Source organism: Oryzias latipes, chromosome 10 (genome assembly GCF_002234675.1).
Source record: "Oryzias latipes chromosome 10, ASM223467v1".
In the NCBI taxonomy this organism is placed as follows: domain Eukaryota; kingdom Metazoa; phylum Chordata; class Actinopteri; order Beloniformes; family Adrianichthyidae; genus Oryzias; species Oryzias latipes.
Window position 1 is genome coordinate 16,135,337 of NC_019868.2, and position 19,985 is coordinate 16,155,321.

General features: G+C 37.1%; 2 protein-coding genes across 3 annotated transcripts in view; both read left to right on the forward strand.

Annotated features, from left to right (window-relative positions):
- LOC105354907 overlaps positions 1-19,985 on the forward strand; it is a 40,313-nt gene that overhangs the window by 17,071 nt on the left and 3,257 nt on the right. Inside the window, exons 1-3 of one of the 2 annotated variants that reach the window (XM_011480229.3) lie at positions 3,383-3,538; positions 18,943-19,230; positions 19,659-19,979. In XM_011480229.3, the coding sequence (XP_011478531.1) occupies positions 19,182-19,230; positions 19,659-19,979 (370 nt within the window). In that variant the 5' untranslated portion in view covers positions 3,383-3,538; positions 18,943-19,181. Of the gene's footprint in view, positions 1-3,382; positions 3,539-18,942; positions 19,231-19,658; positions 19,980-19,985 lie in introns of those variants that run through there. The other variant, XM_023959209.1, reaches the window with a different exon arrangement.
- Positions 14,935-17,674, forward strand: LOC101175245. Its single transcript, XM_020706605.2, has 5 exons — positions 14,935-15,100; positions 15,430-15,753; positions 16,087-16,191; positions 16,332-16,479; positions 16,624-17,674. Exons 1-5 carry the CDS (start codon positions 15,052-15,054, stop codon positions 16,643-16,645), a joined length of 648 nt encoding a protein of 215 aa, XP_020562264.1. The 5' UTR covers positions 14,935-15,051; the 3' UTR covers positions 16,646-17,674.

Sequence of the window (19,985 nt, forward strand, 5' to 3'; positions counted from 1 at the left end):
GATGACAGCCCCTAAACCTACAACTATGATCTATAAGGGAAGCTGAAACACAGAGAAACTTTCCTTTTTGGTTTTTACACTAGAAGTCCCAAGGAGCAGCGATTTGGCTTTTCTACCTATAAAACCCACAGGGCAGCGAATTGGCTGGAAGACTTTTAGCTAATGTCCTAAATCAGCTGTGAACAGCTGCTTTCCTTATGTAAATAAGGCAGTAACTGGCGCAGGTGAGTCCATGTTACATCACTTCAATAAAGCTTTGTCATCTTAGGGAGAGATCAACCCTCGTGGTTTTTTCCTTCACTGAGACTTATTTATAAAAATAGTACAACAAAAGACATTTTTACACATATTTGCAAGTAATTAAAAATGTCAGTGAGAACATTTCACCAACCAATCACAATCCTGGCACTTTCACTGTATCTCTCTTCTGCATTTGCCACATGTGTATCAGCATCATCAACACATCACTTACAGGCATAATTGCTCTTGCACTGATGCTTTACCTGACGCATGGCTCTGTTTCTAGGGCTAAGTATGGAAGGTTGTTGTCAAACAAATTTTTCTTTTTGTTCCTTCTTTACACCCACATGAAAGTTAGCCAACTCTCTTGCAAGCTCCACCAGGAAGATATGGGAGGGCATTGCAAATGTAGTTGGATTTCAAATCGCAAGCAACCCAAAACCTGATCACAGAATTCCCAGGCTTTGTGCCAATGTATTCCAGGAAACAGCAGCTAGTCTTGGATGAGAAAAGCATCCACATCAACACATCAATAGTAATATGTCGTCCAGGATTGTAGGATGTAATGCAGTTGGATCTCTACACACCAGAAATTGCTGCAAACTTATCAGTCTTTGCTTGGTCACTGTGGGTGGACCTGTCATGAAAGTGTAGGTGTCGCACTATGTCTGGACGCGGTTACGGGACATAGTTCCAATGATCTGTGGGTTTCTCAGGCTTGCTGACAACCAGTCATGTAGTAACTTGGTAAGCCCCGGCAAGATGACAATTGCAATGAACCATGAACCAATCAACATGCTCTGTTTGCTGTGCATGTTGAATAGTCCATTCTTGAATGCTATGAAGTATTTCAAGAGTGATGAAACAGAGGAAGCTCTGAAGGCGACTTGTCATTCACTCTCCCCCATACAAACAAGCAAACAACCCCACCCCACACTCCCCGCACATTCCTCAGGTAATGGCCACATTTGCAAATTAAATTAGCTAATTTTAGCCAAGATATTAGCCAGCTAGCATCTTCTTGGCTAAATGAGGTCTAGAAATGTCTGGGACTTCTAGCGTTAATAAAATGTACTGTTGTGTTCAGTAAACAATCTCTGACCATTTAGTCCTACCCATATGAACAGTACAAATTTGAAAACACTTTATTAGTATGAACATTCTTCAATTCTACAAATCTTCATCCTAATTAACATAATTGCATACTTTTCCCCTGACATGTAGAAGGAGGGGGAGAACCTTCTTGAATGTGGTTTGGCAAAAACCAAATTGCAACACGTGAAGCTCTCCCTGCTTCTAAACTGTTAAGTCTAATGGTAGTCCAGGTTTTTGCACAGACTATTGTAAGGTCAATACAGTTATGGCTGCAGATTCTCTTCCACCGGCTCGCGCTTCCTTTAGCTTGAATTAGACAGTTTTTCTATTTCTCCAGTGTGATACCCAAGCCTTTTCTCTTCTTAAATGCCCATACTTGCACAAAAATGTAGTCTGTGTTATCTTTTATAAAAAAATATTGCATCACTACCGATATGAAGCTAAAACACAGAAAAAAAATCCCTATTTGTTTTGAAATGTACTTTTGTCCTCAGCAAACATTCTCTGACCATTTTGTTCTATAAATATAAACAGTTAAAAATTATGCAACACTTTATGTGAGAAATCTTCATTCTAATTAACGTAATTGCATAAATTTCTCCGAAATAATTGCATGTATTTAGTCGGAGATTTTTATTTTCTTATATTACCAAACTGTGTGTGTTTAAACAACATGGCTGTTAGTTCCTTGCATCTCTCTTTCTTTCTTAATAAGACGTCTAAAAGTGGAAGCAAAAACTGAGATCACTTCCTTTCTTCCTGTCTGTCTAAAAAACTGTTTCACAAAGACACACAGAACATCACACACCAAGCAGAAATGAACTTATTGCTAAAAATCATGCCAGGAGTCCAGCTCTAACAAAATGATTTAATTTATGTCTAATTATTAATATTTCCAGGTTTTGTCTGTTTTGTTCCACAGCATGTTCATATTTGTATTATTTTGACAGAATTTATTTTTATGGAGAGCAAAATATTATATGTTATTTAAGGTTTAACATAATTTATTCTGGATCAATATTCCTGTTTTTATTCATATTTATGTTAAAAAAGTAACTTTTTAAAAGGTTGAAAAGTTTAGCTTTAGTGTGTTCAGTATTTATTTAGCTTGTTCGGCACACAGCTCAAAGCATGTTTTGGATTTAGACCCCCTGTGCGATTGAGTTTGACACCCCTTTAATACGAGTTTATAATATTCATGCATTTTTTTGTGTAAAACTGCTAAATAAAGATAGAGAACACAAAAGGATATCGTCAAATTTGTATGTGTGTGCCACTGTTAAGTGCTTGTTTGGAGAAATTAAAGTGAGTTAATTTGGTTAATAATATTTTGTGGTCAACAGTTTTAAAATCCAACACAACCACCCTCATCCAAAAACTTCTTTGTTTTTTCAAGAAATATACTAACTGTAAATTCAGTCGAATAGTGGCTACAAAATCCAAACTACATTGGACGCAATGGATTATGACATTGTTGAAATGTTCAGTTATATGTTGTACCACCAATTTCTCTATTTTTTTTAAAACTACAGGAAGCATGTAGATTGGCCTCTACTTGTGATTGTCATCCATCTTGTATTACAACTAAAACTTCTGGGGATGAGAATGATAACCAATTATCAGAAAAACCTAAAAAATCAATAATAGAACTAAATCAATTAACAAGGATTCAGTTTGTTGTGTCTAAGATGCCAGACTTTGAATGTTTAGGTTTCAACCGAGTAAATCACGAGTTTTAGGTTTTTAAATTTACTAAATTATGTCTGCAAATGTTGTAAATCAGTTCTCCAACAAAACCACAAAATTAAATGATAAATTATGAAAATAGAATCACAATTCTGTTTAAATCTGAGTAATTTGCTTAAAGCTTAAGTAGTTCAGTGGAACCCAACAAAGAAAAAATCCAAGCTAAAAACAGCATGAAAAAGAGGAAAGAACTTGTGACACAGTAATGACTAAACTTGCAGAAATCTGTAGAAAATGAGACTGTTGTAACCGTCTTTTGTCTTTCTAAATTGTTTGTGTTCTGAGTGAAGTTTGTGCGTTTTCTTTGTCTCATTGGGTCAGAAGTGGCTGTTTGGTGAGCTTCCTTCTTTCTTCAAGAAATCTGGTGGGTCATTCAGTTCCGTTTTCAGCTCTGATGACTGCAGAAAAATGGAAGCCGTGGTCAGACTGTTGTTGCTGTTAGTAGGAGTCGCTCAGGGTGAGTCAATGTTTCGAAGTTTTATCTGACAGAAACTGTATTTCCTCATCTAAAGTTTGAAAACCGGAGAACTCTTGTGTTTTGCTTTTTCCAGCTTAGAATTAGCTGAACAACAAGTATAAAAACGTTTACTGCGACTGCACAAGTGTGACATAAACTTCAAAAACCCAAACTCTGAAAAGTGCTTGTCACAAACAAAAGAACATCAATTCAGACAAAACAGTTGAAAACTAAAATTCTAAATCATTTTAAAGGATTTGCTGTATGTATTTATGTGGTCCCATATTACATAGAAACATTAAAAGTAATAAAGATACTTTTTCTTTTCATTTACAGAGACTATGTGATTTAAGACAGGATAAAGCTCAGTGTTATGGAGCTGATGGTGGAACTGTGTTCATACAGCTGATCAACGAAGACATAGAGACATACAATAAATTTGAATGGAAGAAGGATGACTTGGTATTACTTAGAGGGAAAAGAAATTCCATAATATCTAATCAATTGGAGAACAGATCTTCATTTTTTTTCAACAATGGAACATTTATGATTAAGAACTTGAGTAAAACTGACAGCGGTGAATATGAACTCACATTGTCAAACTCAGGCGGAAAGATTACAGAAAAACGGACCTGGTTAACTGTTAATGGTGAGTTGTTGAAACTGTTTCCCAGTTTCTTTTGTTGATGTCTGAGATTTTTATGTCGCCTCGTCCAGCCTTCTTGGATTCCTGTAGTCCATCGTAGTGTCAGCTTTTCTCTGTGCCCAGTCTGTTGAATGCAACAAAGTGATTTTGGACACCCAAATGACATATTATGCCCACAGGCTCGTACCTGTGTAAACAAACAAAATGGTAAAATCCAGTATAAAAAATACATATAGAAAAATTATTGAAAATTAAATTTCCACCAAAATTTCAGGAACAGGAAGCACCCTCTAAAGGCGAAACTTGGCCAAAAAACAGTTTTTAACACATACAAACAGTTTACGTAGTTGTGAAGAAAATTGTTTTATTATCATTGTTTAAATGTATTTGTTTAAATGTATTTGTCTAAATGTTGACTCAGATTCACCTTTTTACCTTTTTAGACAGCTTTGTGTGTCTGTTCATTTGCTTCTCATCCCAATCCTAGCAAGGATGGGGGGGGGGGTTACGACACACTGTCCTGAGTTGATAAGGAATACTGTTTAAAGTTAGAATCCACCAAAAGGGGTCATTATACGACAGCCCCTAATTATCTTTTCTCTTTGTCTTGAAATTGTGAATTCTTAATAAAGGCAGCACGAGGAGAAGCAGACCTTTGAGAACAGAAGTGTGGTGGACCTTTTCTGTCACACTTGTTCTTCTCCCTCGTACATGAGAAACTTGATTCTTGTTGTGGTTTGTTGTTTATAATTTTGTTTTTCTATAATGTCTAGATGCATTTATCTGACAGTAGTCATAACAATAATTTTACTAATTATTTCAGAGCTCAACATAAAATTAAATGGGGTGCAACTATTTTAATGAATGTTTTAATCAAACAGTGCCACACTGAAAATCAACTGCAGCGCACTCTCAATAAGGCGATTTGGCGCTGTTGACAACCACACATTGTTTTCTATTAGTAAGATTGTCTTTTTTCAAGTCAATTGCTTGTTTGGAGAAATTAAAGTGAGTTAATTTTGTGAAAAAATATATTTTTTCAAATTCCATCTTTACTTCTAAAAAAACTGCCCCAACAAAAGCCTTCCATGGCCTTGGGATTACAGCAGGGGTCGGGAACGTTTTTGGCCAAGAGAGCCATAACGCCACATATTTTTAAATGTAATTTCGAAAGAGCCATACAATAATGTAGTGTCCCTTTCACACACTGAGGCACGGAGACTAACCTCTTTTAAAGTTCTTTATTTTGGTTACTGTAGACCTGCAACAAACGCCGTACAATTAATTCAGCCACTCCTGAATCTCTCCCGCTGAGACGAGAGCGCTTCTCCCAACTTTATATTCCCCTGCTCCCGCCCTCCTATTTCCCTTATTCCAATTCAATGGATGAGCCAATGAGCGTTTAGATCCCGCCCACTATCACTGATTGACAGATAGACCCATTCTTCTGAAAAAGCTCTTCATGAAATAAATAAGTCATTCTTAAAAACAGCAACATGAAATAAAAACAAAGCTACTTTGGAAAATATTGATTTTGAAATCCAAGGTTCTGAAAAAAGACAGAATTATAATAATGTTCCACATGAATAAAATGAATATTTTAAAATGCTGTTTTAAAATAATGAAAAGGTTTTTAAAGCAAAATGAAATATATTGAATAATATAATGGCTAATTTAAAATCAGTGTGCAGGTTTTTCCCAATTTCATGATCTCTTTATATATTTATAAGAGATTTATTGGTTGATTGTGTTTTTGCATGAGGTTATATTTATTTATTTAATTAAATATTTATTTATTTAATTATGAACAGTATAGGACTCCATACCACCCAGTCCAAGTCAGTAAGCAACAATATATTTAAAACTAAATATACAAATGAATGTGTGCATTTGATGTAATTTCAACATTTTTAAAGTACAATTAGTCTGTGGATTCTTTTTAATAACACTGTTATGCTGTTGCTAATAAATGATGAGTATTTCTCGTCGTAGTTTTGCTGACTGTCTAGTCTGGTTGATACGTGCCGTGGTGAGTTTCTGCTTCATACAGGCGTTGAGACTTTAAACATGAACTTAGGTTGGTCTGAATGTTCTGTAGATGTGAGAAAGACTGCTCACATGCAGACGCGGAGCCAAACACATACTCACACGCTGCAGTGAGTGACGGGCAGCGGGTTTTACGTTTTTACAATCCCTTCACTCCCAATCCCCTTCACTTCAACTACCCCTGGCTGCAGCCTGCAGAATTGCACAACATATTGGAATGCTGAAACCAATGAGTTATATCACTAGAGGAGACACACCCGCTTTAGAAGCCTGGCCGACGGTGGCGGAGCACGACGCCATCTTGGTGAGGTCGACGACGCCCACATGACAATGATTTCTATTGCTTTTAGTGGTGTCTAAGTAGCTTTTATATACTATATATATTTTTACATTTATATATATTTATACAAATATGTAAATGTATTATATTTAAATGTATAATATATATATATAGATACATCATTTGTTGTTGTTAAAGAAGAGAAACAGTCAGCCTTAAAAGCTCAAACTTTAATGAAAATGCATTGTTGCAGGACTTCTTACAAATAAAAAAAATATTACAAAGAATTTTTAAAAATAATTTCTAAACATTTAGAAGTTTTAGACCTCATTGACATGTAATTTAAATTATTTAGAAAAACCCAACAATAGGTCAATAATAATAATAATAATAATAAATCAATAGTCAGTCAATGCAAACAATAAATAATAACAATAAATAAATAATAAGTCAATAAATAATAAAAAAATAAGTCTATTAATAATAATAATAATAATAATAATAATGATAATAAAAATAAATATTCAAAAGAAGTCCAAAAGTGAACAATAGATTTACCCTAAAAAACAACAACAACAACAAAGAAAAACAATAGATTTATACTGATTCATGTGAGTGATCAATTTGTGTAACACAGATGTTATGCTGTCGGGTTTCAAGCAAACAGTCTGGCCTCTCATCAAAATGTGTTTCCACAAATGTTTTGAACATATCCAGACTGTATTACTAGTTGGTACCACAGTGATCAATCTGGGTTAGCTTTTTTGATAGCTAAGATCCACTTTTTCCTTAAGTCTGAATCCATTGGAAACCTGCAAGAAAAGTTCAGTCACTGAGTCAGAAATGTATAAATCTATATTACTATAATAGCCTAGTATGCTGTATACAGGTTTAGCAAAATAAAGTTTACATTTATGTCGACAGCAAATTATCCGTACATCATGCAGCATGCTGATAATAGCCCTGCAGCATCATGCATGTCAACATGTGTATGATTAATGAAGCCCCTGCAGCATTAAAAGAAAAACATTATAGTACTTACCTGTGAAATGATATACCTTCCTACTTCGTGGACTCAGTTCTCTGATTTTGGCCGTTGAAATGAAACGAAATGAACTGGTATTATGCAAAAAATGTGTTCACATGCATGCACTGCAGTAGTAACTTGACCTCACCAAGATGGCGGTGCTCTCCTCCCATTAGGAACCACGTGATGTCTCCTCTAGTGATATAACTCATTGGCTGAAACGCTGAGGAATGTGAACACGCTGTGGAATGTTAACCCCGCCCATGCTGAGCCTGTCTTCTTCTTTGGTTTTACAAGTTTCCATGTGCAATATTGCCACCTACCGGTTTATAAGGAGTTTTTCCTTACCGTGAAGGGGGGTCTAAGGGCAGTGATATCAGTTTAGTTTAGTCTGTTTTGTTAAAGTTTAGTATTATCCTAATACATTCTTTGTATTTATGATCCCTTTTTCATTGTATGTTTACCTTACAATTACCGGTATGAAGCCCATTGAGACGTCTGTAGTTCGAATTTGCGCTAAATTAAAAAAAAAATATTTAATTGAATTAGAGAATTTATACATGTGTAATTTATACAGTGATTGCTGTCTTCTTATGGCTTTTACAAGTTTCCATGTGAGTCTTTATTTTTAATCTTCCACAACTCGGGTTTCTTATGGGGTTCCACAAGGATCCGTTCTAGGACCACTATTGTTCTCTCTGTATCTGTTACCCTTAAGGCCCGTACACACTGGGACGAATATTCGCCAGGCGTTATTCGCCAGCGTTTTTCGCCACGTTTTTTGTGTTCACACCCAGGCAATTTTCGCTGACGATGAGCCGAGCGAACATGCAATTTCATTCCCTGACATTAGATGGCGCTTAATGTAAACAGAAATACTCCTGTACACAAGGTGGCGCTGCGCAACTTTACGCTTCTTAAAGTCGCTTTTCACTCAGAAGAAGAGAGCAAGTATTTACGCGCTTGTCAGAATAATACAAAGATAACATGAATATTTCAAGGTTCGGGGATATTATAGAATGTCCGTCATTATTTCTTCGCGGCAGTGTAGACGCTACTTGGCGTCTATCTTCTTCGCTGGTATGTGTGCTCAGCAAGGCAGTTTTGTGTTTGAACGCCCCCAAGTTGTGTTTTACTGTAACTTCAGAAGCTCCAGACACGTGTGCAAAAGCGCCATTCTCATTGGTCGAATAGATTTCGACGCGAGGCGTCAAAAAAAAAAAACGAACCCGAGGCGTTTTTTTTTTGACGCTTTGAAGCGTGCCGTTTTTTCGCGTCGGTGTGCACACTCTCATTGGTGCCCTTTGCTTAGTCACGAGTCATCCCGGTGTGAACGGGCCTGTAGGGTCAATCTTGAGGAAGCACGGCATTTCTTTTCACTTGTATGCAGATGACAGCCAGATCTATCTGCCCTTAAAAAAGAAGGATGATCTCTCCATGAAGCAGCTCCTGTCTTGTCTTCAGGACATTAAGGACTGGTTGGCCCTTAGCTTTCTGAGTTTTAATGAAAATAAAACAGAAGTTTTAGTTTTTGGACCGAGTGATTTTAGTGAACCTTCCCAAGTTGATTTGGGTCCCTTGACTAACTTTTTAAAAACAAATGTTTCTAATCTGGGTTTTAAACTGGACAGTCATTTTAAACTGGATCAGCAGATAAGCTCAGTGGTGAAGTCAAGCTTTTTTCATCTTCGGCAACTTGCCAAGGTAAAACCCTTTTTAACAGCTGCACATCTTGAAACAGTAATCCACGCGTTCATCACGTCCCGGCTGGATTACTATAATTCTCTTTATTTGAGACTCAGCCAGTCGTCTCTCTCACGTCTCCAACGTGTTCAAAATGCAGCTGCCCGTCTTCTGGTTGGAGGACGTAAGAGAGACCACATCACGCCAATTTTAGCATCACTCCACTGGCTGCCTGTGCATTTTAGAGTTCACTTTAAGATTCTTTTATTGTTTTTAAATCTTTACATGGTCTGTCCCCGCTGTACCTCTCTGAACTTCTCTCTCCTTACTCATCAGCCCGGTACCTCAGATCAGCTGATCAGCTGCTTCTGGAGGTACCGAGGTCCAAACGGAAGCTCAGAGGGGACAGAGCTTTTGCTGTTGCTGCTCCAAAGCTTTGGAACTCTCTGCCACTGTCCATAAGAGAAGCTCCATCACTGTCCATTTTTAAAACCCGCCTGAAAACCCATTTTTATGCTCTGGCTTTTAATTCAACATGAGACTTCTTTTATTGCTGTGTTGCTGTACTGGTTTTATTGTTTTTATCTCTCTCTATTTAATCTGCTGTTTTAAGATGTTTTAGTGTTTGTTTTCTTCATTTCACTTGTTCAGCACTTTGTGTCGGCTGCTGCTGATTGAAAGTGCTATATAAATAAAGATGAGTTGAGTTGAGTTGAGTTGTATTAGGGAGTTAAAAAATTTTGTCTGTCTGGGGCTGTGGGCGTCCTTCTCCGGTGGGGCCCTGCGTTGGGTTCTCCCGGCGCGGCGGGGGGGCTGTTCTCCTGGTTGGGCTGGGGCGGCCCTCTCTTTCCCTCTGCACCTCCCTGCTCTCTGGCTCTGGGGGCCTTGCGGCGGTCCTGCTGGCCCTGGCCTGGGTGGCGGGCTTGGTCGCCCGGGCGGCGGTTGTTCCCTGCCGGTTTCCGTGTGGCGTTGGGGGGATTCCGGCTGCCGCTGCTGCTGCGGTGGGGGTCTTGGGGTGGGGATGGCTGGGCGCTCTCCCTTCTTCTTTACACATTCCACCATCCATTTTAGAAGAACATGAGCACTCACCTGAGCACGGGTGTTGGCTCACCTTTGCACTGGCGGTTTGCGTGACTGAATGACTGAAATGTTTCACACTAGTTGGTTTTAAGGCATAAGTATGCGTGTGAGCACTATCTGTTTTGTGTACATGTCGACAGATGGACATTTTTGCAGCTAGCAGGTGTGTTTGACACTTGGGTGTGTGTCTGGACAGGCTCCGCCCTTTTTGTACTGCATTTGAGCCTTACCATGGTGATTAACAACCAGTAAACTTGTTGCTTTATGCTGCTTCATGGTCTTATCTCCCTTCCCCTCCTACTATCACCCTCCTTCCCCCCCTCTCTCTAACGTCCCTCTCTCTTCTTCCCCTCTTTCCTTTTCCGTCCGGTCCAACACCAAAGATCTTCAAACATGTTTGAAATTAATAAAGTTTGGCCTCAATTACAAAAGGGGTTTATTCAGACATACCTTTGGTTTGTCTGAAGATTAATAACCCCTCTTGTTAAAGTAAAATATGTCCAACACAAGAGGCCCTCAGCTCTCATCTGTCTGCCCAGCTGTTGGACAGGACAAGTTAAAAAAAAAAAAAAAAAAAAAAAATTTTGTCTGGCCTCACGGGCACAAAAAAATAACTCATTGGATGAACTCAATTTAAATGTGGGCAGGATTTCCATCCAATAAATATGAGTAACCCCACCTCAAAGAAAATTATTCCATGTAACGAAATATAATTGAGTTAGTCAAACTCAATTTTATCAAGAAAGGCAAGGGAAAAAAACCATGCAACAACAGTCTGAAACCAACCTCAAACTCAGAACCTCTGTATGTTAAACCTGCTAACTAATCCACTGAGCTAACACTATTGTGACAACATAAAGCCACCGGTATAATCAAATAGATTCATTATTTACATAAATGAGGCTCGTCGTGTATCGTCTTATTGAGAAGCCGAGTTGAAACGATTTCATGCCACAGTTCGTTTTTTACGTGGAAAAAACGAACCAAAGTTTTCACTTTTGAAAAGTCGATGGATTTGAAGGACCAAAAGTCATGCCAGGCATTAGACAAAGGAGTTGAACATTTTAACAGTTGAATGGTTAAAATAGGTGAAAAATTGTAACCGTAAGACGGCAAAATAAATAAATAAAGAGAAACAGGAAAACAGCATTCAACAGCATGCCCCTTACTTGAACTCAATTATTTTGGATAACTGGAGATATAGGGGAAACTATTAATACATTTTGTGTTAGGTCACCTAAATGTAGATACATTCTTTTAAAATAAATATTTTTAAATAAAACAAACAGAATTTTATTGTGTTACATGAAAGAGGGGCTTGAATCATTTTTTTGAGTTTACATAAAAAAAACATTGCACCATTCAAATTTTCCTACCTACGACGGACTTTTAGGGCCACGGTGAGGAAAGAAAATTCAGGCCAACATGACGAGATTAAAGTCGTCATGTCGACTTTAATCTCGTCATGACGAGAAAAAACTCGACACAAAAAAAATGACGAAAAAAACTCGACACAAAGTTTCGAGAAAAAACTCGTCGTGTCGAGATAAAAGTTGCAATGTTGCGCGCGAGAGAAAAAAACTCCTAAATTTAAGAGATTATTGTGGAAGTGAGCATGCAGAGCAGCAGGTGAACGCCGTGCAGCAGGCGTTGGCCAGAATTTCTTTTCCTCACCGCGGCCCTAAAACTCCGTCGTACCTACCCTCTGTTCTCTTTCTTCCTCATACAATTACCAATGACACAAAATGTTCTCCACTGATTATTCCCCTTTCCTGCAATCACAACTGCACTGATGAAGGTGAATAAAATGCACGGGCTCAACGTGGGCTGGGTTAACATTCCACAGCAGACGGGCTCAATGTGGGCGGGGTTAACATTCCACAGCGAGTTCACATTCCTCAGCGTTCCTGCATTCCACTATGTTGAGCAATTCTGCAGGCTGCAGCCAGGGCTTACTCATTCACTTTGCTGCGCCTGCCTATCCCCACAACCCCGCACCCTCTGCTTTCTTCCTCACACATCCCGTCCCCGCAACTGTGCGCTCTTTCTCAGAGACGGGAGTACGCAGTTTTAGGCACGGCAATTCATAGGTTTCCGGCTGGTACAAACTCTGTGAAATAATAGATAATAGTAAAGTGATAGTGCTGGCGCAGATTTTTCTCTCCAAGCACTGCTACTACAGCAAGCCTCTGGCAACACATCGCGCCCGAGAAGGACTGGTCTAATGAAAAAAAAAAAAAAAGTATAATTACGGTAAAGATCATTTGTCTGCGAGCCACACGTGACCATCAAAAGAGCCATATATGGCTTGCGAGCCATAGGTTCCTGACCCCTGGGTTAGAGTGTCTGTTTTGTGACGTGGAAGGTCGTGTCACACCAAAGACTTTACCAATAGGATCCAATAGGACCCAATGCCTCCCTACTACTAACACTCAGCATTGGACTGGTTCCCAAATGCGGCTCCTCTGCAGTTCACCGCTGTCCCAAGGGATGGATCAAATATGGAGAAATAGAGTCAACTTTTTATTTATTTATTTTAAATCCAAAACCCCCCCCTTTTTTTTCAAAGCTGAATAGTGGCTACAAAATCCAAACTGCATAGGATGCAATGGATTGTGACATAGTTCAAATGTTCAGTTGTATGTTGTACCACCAATTTTTCTATTCTTTTGGAAAGTACATGGAGCATATAGATTGGCCTGTACTTGAGTGTCATTTTTAGGCTCCAGTTTAAAATATTGGGCTAACCACACCCACTTTTCATGTCAGTGGGACTTCTGTGTGTTTAATTGACAAATTTACCAAATGGGTTAGTGGCTTAATAAGTATCGCTTTATGTTCTTACACAAAGTTGGTGTCAAGATTGTACTTATCCTTAGCTATAGAATTATTTAATGAGCCAAAAATGCCAGAGTCCTGAACAACAACCCCACCATGATTCCTCCTTTTCACACACAGCATAGTGTAGTCCTAAATGTACCGTCCTCCTGGCAACCTCCAAACCCAGACTCGTCCACCAGATTGCTAGATGGAAAAGCGTGACTCATCACTCCAGAGAAGGTGTCTTCACTGCTCTAGAGACCAGTGGTGGCGTGCTTTTCCCCACTGCATCCGACGCTTTGCATTGAAATTGGTGATGTGTGGGTTGGATGCAGCTGATCGGCCCTGAAACCCATTCCATGAAGTTCTCTGCATTCGGACTTGGGCTAATCTGAAGGTCACTTGAAATTTGGAGCTCTGTAATAATGGACTGTGCAGAAAGCTGGTGACTTCTTTGCATTACGGTTCTGCTGAGCCCTCCCCATCAGTTTACATGGTCTACCACTTCATGGCTGAGTTGCTGCTGTTCACAAATTCTTCCATTTTGTTCTAATAGAGCTGACAGTTCACTGTGGAAGATTTAGGAGTGAGGAAACTTCTCCACTGGATTAGTTGCACAGGTGGCATCCTATTACAGTTCCAATGCTGGAATTCACTGAGCTCCTGAGAGCGGATCATTCTTTCACAAATGTTTGTGAAAACAGTCTGAATGCCTTAGTGTTTGATTTTATACACCTGTGACCAGACCAAGTGATTAACACAGCTGATTCTGATTATTTGAATGGGTGAGAAAATACGTTTGGTTATATTGTGTGTGTTGTAATCTTGTTTTGCAACTAAGTTTCTGGAAATGAGAGTGATAACCAAGTTTCAGAATAACCCATAAAATCAATATTGAAATCAATTAACAAGGGATCAATTTGTTCTGTCTTTGATGCCAGACTTTGTTCGTTTAGGTGTCCACCAAGTAAATCATGAGTTTTAAGTTTTTAAATTTGCTAAATTATGTCTGCAAATGTTAGAAACTTTTGTAAATCAGTACTCCAAAAAAAAACACAAACTGAAATGATAAATTATGAAAATAAAAGCAGATTTTTTTTCAAATCTGAGTAATTTGCTTAAAGCTAAATTGGCTAAAGTAGTTTAGTGGAACCAAACAAAAAACAGGTTAAAGCTTTTGATGAAAATCTAAAATACAGTTTTTAAAATGTCTTCCACTGGTGTTGCAGAAATTCAGTTGAAATACCAGAGATGTATTTTTACCTAAAGATCATCTTTAGATAACTTAAAATTAGACCCAGTATAGTTAAGTGCTTGTCTTTTTCTCCACTTTGGGTGAAGCTGAAACAGTTCGCAGCTCTGTGCTAACTCAAAAAAGAATTTCTTATATATTTTTTTTACTCCTTAATTCATTATTTCCTCTTTTCTTTTAGGAATATGAAGGAGAGCAGGAAGATGATTATAATGGAGATATTACAATCTGTGACAGAGACGTTATAATTAATAGTTCATTTAAAACATTCTGAAAAAGAGAAAAAACACCTGCTGGTTTCAACACTATCAAGAACATTTCAACATGTTTTGTTTCAGCTGCTGGCCTGAACTGCTGATTTACAGATGATTTTTGTTAGAAACGTTAAAAAAATGAACAGTTTTTTTAACAAAACTACTAAACCTACATCAGTTCCATCTCTGTGTTAACCAGACGTGTTAAGAACGTGTGACACAGTAATGACTAAACTTGATGAAATCTGTAGAAAATGAGTCTGTTGTAACCATCTGGCTTTCTAAATTGTTTGTGTTCTGAGTGAAGTTTGTGCGTTTTCTTTGTCTCATGGGGTCAGAAGTGGCTGTTTGGTGAGCTTCCTTCTTTCTTCAAGAAGTCTGGTGGGTCATTCAGTTCCGTTTTCAGCTTTGATCGCTGCAGAAAAATGGAAGCCGTGGTAGGACTGTTGTTGCTGTTAGTAGGAGTCGCTCAGGGTGAGTCAACGTTTTGAAGTTTTATCTGACAGAAACTGTATTTCCTCATCTAAAGTTTAAAAACTGGAGAACTCTTGTGTTTTGCTTTTATCAGCTTAGAATTAGCTGAACAACAAGTATAGAATATTTACTGCAACTCCACAATTGTGAAATAAACTTAAAAAGCCCAAACTCTGAAAAGTGCTTCTGTCACAAACAAAAGAGCATAAATTTAGACTTAGCAGTTGAACACTAAAATTCAGAAACATTTTAAAGGATTTGCTGTATTTATCTATGTGGCCCCAAATTAAATAGAAACATTAAAACTAATGAAGATACTTTTTTTTCAGGTACAGAGACTTTCTGTGATTCAAGACAGGATAAAGCTCAGTGTTATGGAGCTGATGGTGGAACTGTGTTCATACAGCTGATCAACGAAGACACAGAGACAGACAATAGATTTGAATGGAAGAAGGATGACTTGGTATTACTTAAAGGGAAAAGAAATTCCATAATATCTAATCAATTGGAGAACAGATCTTCATTTTTTTTCAACAATGGAACATTTATGATTAAAAACCTGAGTAAAAGTGACAGCGGTGAATATGAACTCACAATGTTTAACTCAGACGGAAAGATTACAGAAAAACGGACCACCTGGTTAACTGTTAATGGTGAGTTGTTGCATTTTTGCATTAATTCTATTTAAATATCTTAATCTCTTTATATTGTGAGTGAATGTAAAGTAAAAACATTTCATGTCAGTTTTTATGTTTGACACCAAACAGATGCAGAAACAAACTGTAATGTGATTCATGATTTATTGGTTTCTAAATTGTACTTTTGCTTCGCTGTGGGTTTATTTTGAGAATATTACCCCAAACTTAAAAGTACTCCTGTGTCATCTTGGCTACAGTGAACTTGGTTTTAACTTTAATGCTGATTACTTGTCTTCCAAGAACACATATTTCTGTTGCAGTTCTTTATTTGTTTTGTCTTCCAAATAGAAAGGAATCCACTGTCCATCCTGGCTGTTTTGCTTTCACTTCTGTTAATCTGCTTAATTGCTGGAACTGTTGTCATCTGTGTTTTGAAAAAAAACAAAAACAAAGGTATGAAGCTCACCTTTTCTTTCATTTTTGTCATTTCACTTTTCAATTTTTTTAAATAAATAGAATATAATACTGTTAGATTTTAATTGAGTAGAAGTCATTTAAATGAACAAATTGTAACATTTTCTCTTCAATCACAGGTGATCATCAAATAATCTATGCTGAAGTTCAGATGAAGCAGCAGCAGAAGAAGAGGAGCGTCTCTGAAAAGTTAGAAGTGGAGGTGGAGTACAGTCAAGTGAAGTTTGCAGAGCGCCCACGTCAGACTGAGCCTACAAATTATGAAGTGTAAGCAGATCGTGGTTTCAGATGAAGCTAATGAAAGGTTCATTAAAGGTCAAATGAACAGAAAGTTTGAATGGGCTCATATTTCTTCAGTCAGTGGAAAAGATTCCCTAGACTGGAGTGTTGATTTGTGGTTTTCTGTTGCAGGTTCAAAGGAGATTCAAGTTGAGTGAGATGAAGAGATCTGCAGGATCTTCCTAAAAGATGCACTTTGATCTGTTTGTATGCTGCTGCCCTGATTTTCTTTTCTTTTTCTCTATATTAATGTGGGTTACATTGTGAGAATGTGAGGAAACTGCTGCTTCCTTTGGCTTCTTTTTGTACTGCGCTTGATCTATGGGCCTCGAAATAAGACGTCTTTAAGGCTATCCTTCGTTTTTCATCATTTCTCAGCAACACAAAGCAACAAATTGATTAAAATTACCACATGATCCACAAAATGGAAAAACAAGTTCTGTATGTGATGAACAAAGGAGAACGTTTGGAGGCTGCTTGATAACAGCTCACATACTCACTAACATATTTTTTAATGTAATAGAAAAGAAACCCAGACTCTTAAACTTATATGATTGCAAAAAAGGATAATATGAATTTAATAAAACATAAGGAGGACCATCACTTCTTCTGTCTGGACAAAGTCAGTCAAAGTTGTTTCAAACTGAAACTTAACTCAAACTCAGTTTGTTCTCACTAAGAAAATCATCAAAACTGCAAAATTCAAATTCACAGCCTGAATGTGATTCAGATGCAACCAATTAAAAAATTGAAGCCATTGTTCTACAGATTCCTTACTTTCTTATTCTATTGATCAAGAAAGTAGACAGAAAAGCACACTACAGATGTGAGACTGAAAAAAAACCCTCAACTGTTTTCTATTGTAAGTTATTTGTGTTTCATTTGCTTGTTGACTTTTTGTTTTTTGCACCTGGATGCTCAGCATGTTCTTTCCAGTTGTGACATGTACAAAGTCCCTGATCTATGAACTAGCATGTTGTTTAACCAACATCAAGGATGGAGACGACAACAGCCTTTCAGAAGCAGTTTGTCTTTGTATTTTCTGTGCTGATGGTTCAGTGCTGTGCAGCATTTGTCAGAATAAAATTATACGTTGTTTGATTATTCTGCCCTTTTTGATATGTTTCTTCTTTGCTGATGCACAATTTATAAGGTAACAAATAAAAAACGTGTGTCCTTTTTATTTATACTCAACCAGTTTGGATTTGTCTATGCTAATCAATATAGACCGCATTTTTGGGTCAAACTAAACTTGTATGAATTGTTGTGTTAAAATGTGTCAGATGATACAATGAGAGAAAGTTACAAAAAGAAAGAAAAGTTTATTTTGAAGAAGAGGCAAAATCCTGTTCAGAACCAGCAACATGTTATCTTAATTGGCCTTTACAAAGGAAGCAGTTTATCTTTTTTTCACCATCAAGTCATGATGTCATAACTTACTGTGCTGCACTTGTTAAGGAAATGTGTTCACGAAAGATCAGTGTCCTGCACACTGACATAAAAATAATGATTAAAATGTGTAGTTTTTCTGGTTATAGAAGAAAGAAAATTAAATATATTCTGACCCTGTTTGGAACAAAGACTTTATGATACTTGTGGATATTCTTGGCTTTAAAGCAAAGAGTTTAAAAAATCAGACATTTTGGGTTTAACGTTTAATTTTTCTTTTGCAACAGTTACAAACATTGTGGATCACACTTGTTAGTTGGCATACATCTTTATATTTATGATTTTAAGATTCTAAAGCCAAAATGTTTTCAGAATCTAAAAATGCAACCACAAGGGGGCACAATTCAGTTCATTCATGTGCTCAAAGCAGCCATATGGAACAAATCCACCCTCCTAATGAGCATGTTAATACTTTCCACAGGCACAAACATTTACTACTAATTTTGGAGAGTTTGATCCTAACGTGACCCACAGGTGATGCTTAAACGTTACTATAACCTTATTAAGCCTTAAACTGTCTTTAACACAACAAAGTTTTAGCAAGTTATGTGCAGGAGGCCAAAATTCCTTTAAAATGCAATAGATTAATAGAACTCACACAAGCGCACTATTTAAATTAAGTTTTTATCTATTGTTTTGTAAAAACATCTCATTATCTCATCATATTCTCTGGTCGTTTTTCCAAAACATTTAAAATAAAAGTTTGAGACACTGCATTGATCTGAAGATTTTTTTAATCTTAATTCATGAAATTGGATTATTTTTTACCAAAGTTTCTGTATATTTTGAGGTGTGGGGTTTATTCTCTCCTTTTAATTTAACTACTTATTAAACTACATGGTAAATTCTTTATTTGTTCTACAGATTCCTTTTCAGATTTTTTTCATTTTTTATTTCTGTCACCTGGAAGCCTTTCCATAGTTTCAATAGTTAAAACTCAATAATTAAAGTCTCAAATGCTGTTTTTAAATGTAAAATATTTCCATCTGTCCTTCTCATCAGGTATTTTCTGCTGACAACCAAAAGGGGAAGTAAAACTCAGATCGCTGCCTTTCTTCCTGTCAGTCTAAAAAAAGGAGTAGAGTGAACCTTCGTCTGGTCAAAGTGTTCACACCGTCACCTCCAACAGCATCACTGAAAGGACTCACTGCAGATTGTTCAGAGTATAATATAAATATTTCTGGTTTCTGGAAAAGTCTGAGAAAAGCTTAAGGAGAGTCGACAGACTGAACTGTGCAGAAATGACATCTGTGATCGGACTGTTGCTGATGCTGATCACAGTCACTGATGGTGAGTTGATCATCTCATTCCTGATTATTTATTATTATGATTTATTATTGGTTGTATTTAGCAAAAAACATTCTTAAAAAGCAAACATTTCTTTTGTTTTAAAAATCCTGGGACTTCCATCTCATCAAGAACCTCTTTTGACCAAAAACTAACAGTTGTAAAATTGAAGTTAATTTTTCAACCCTAAAATAGATACATTACATACATTACTACTTTATGAATTAATATATTTGCTTCACTGATCTTTGTATTTGAGTGATTCAGTCAACAAAATCAAAGAGTAACTAACTAGAAAATAATTTTTTAACAGACTTTTAATCTGATTATATTTATATTTAGATTTATGTATAACTGTGCTGTGATCTTACTTTAAATAGCTATAATGTGCAATATTTTGATTTTTCTTTCTTAACTTTCAAATCTTCCAGGTGTGGTGACCCACTGTGATGGCAGACAGAATGGAGCTCAGTGTTATGGAGCTTTGGGAGGAACTGTTTCTCTCCAGCTGATGGACGACTTCTCAGGAATATATAGATACCAGCTGAAAGCTAAAAACGTGAATGTACTATCAGGAAGAAATAATACACCACCTGTGATTATAATGAAAGACAGATCTTCATTTATTCCCTCTAATGGAACATTTTGGATCCATAACCTGAGCAGGAATGACAGTGGTGAATATGAACTTCAAACATTTGATTCAAATGGAAAACAGACAGAAAACCGCACCCTACAGTTATTAGTTCAAGGTAAAT

Excerpts from the sequence above, each read along its gene's own strand:
- LOC101175245 (XM_020706605.2), top strand. The coding sequence starts at position 15,052 with ATGGAAGCCGTGGTAGGACTGTTGTTGCTGTTAGTAGGAGTCGCTCAG. Across the intron at positions 15,101-15,429 it reads GTTAGTAGGAGTCGCTCAGG|GTACAGAGACTTTCTGTGAT; the intron begins GTGAGTCAACGT and ends CTTTTTTTTCAG. Across the intron at positions 16,480-16,623 it reads GAGCCTACAAATTATGAAGT|GTTCAAAGGAGATTCAAGTT; the intron begins GTAAGCAGATCG and ends TTTCTGTTGCAG.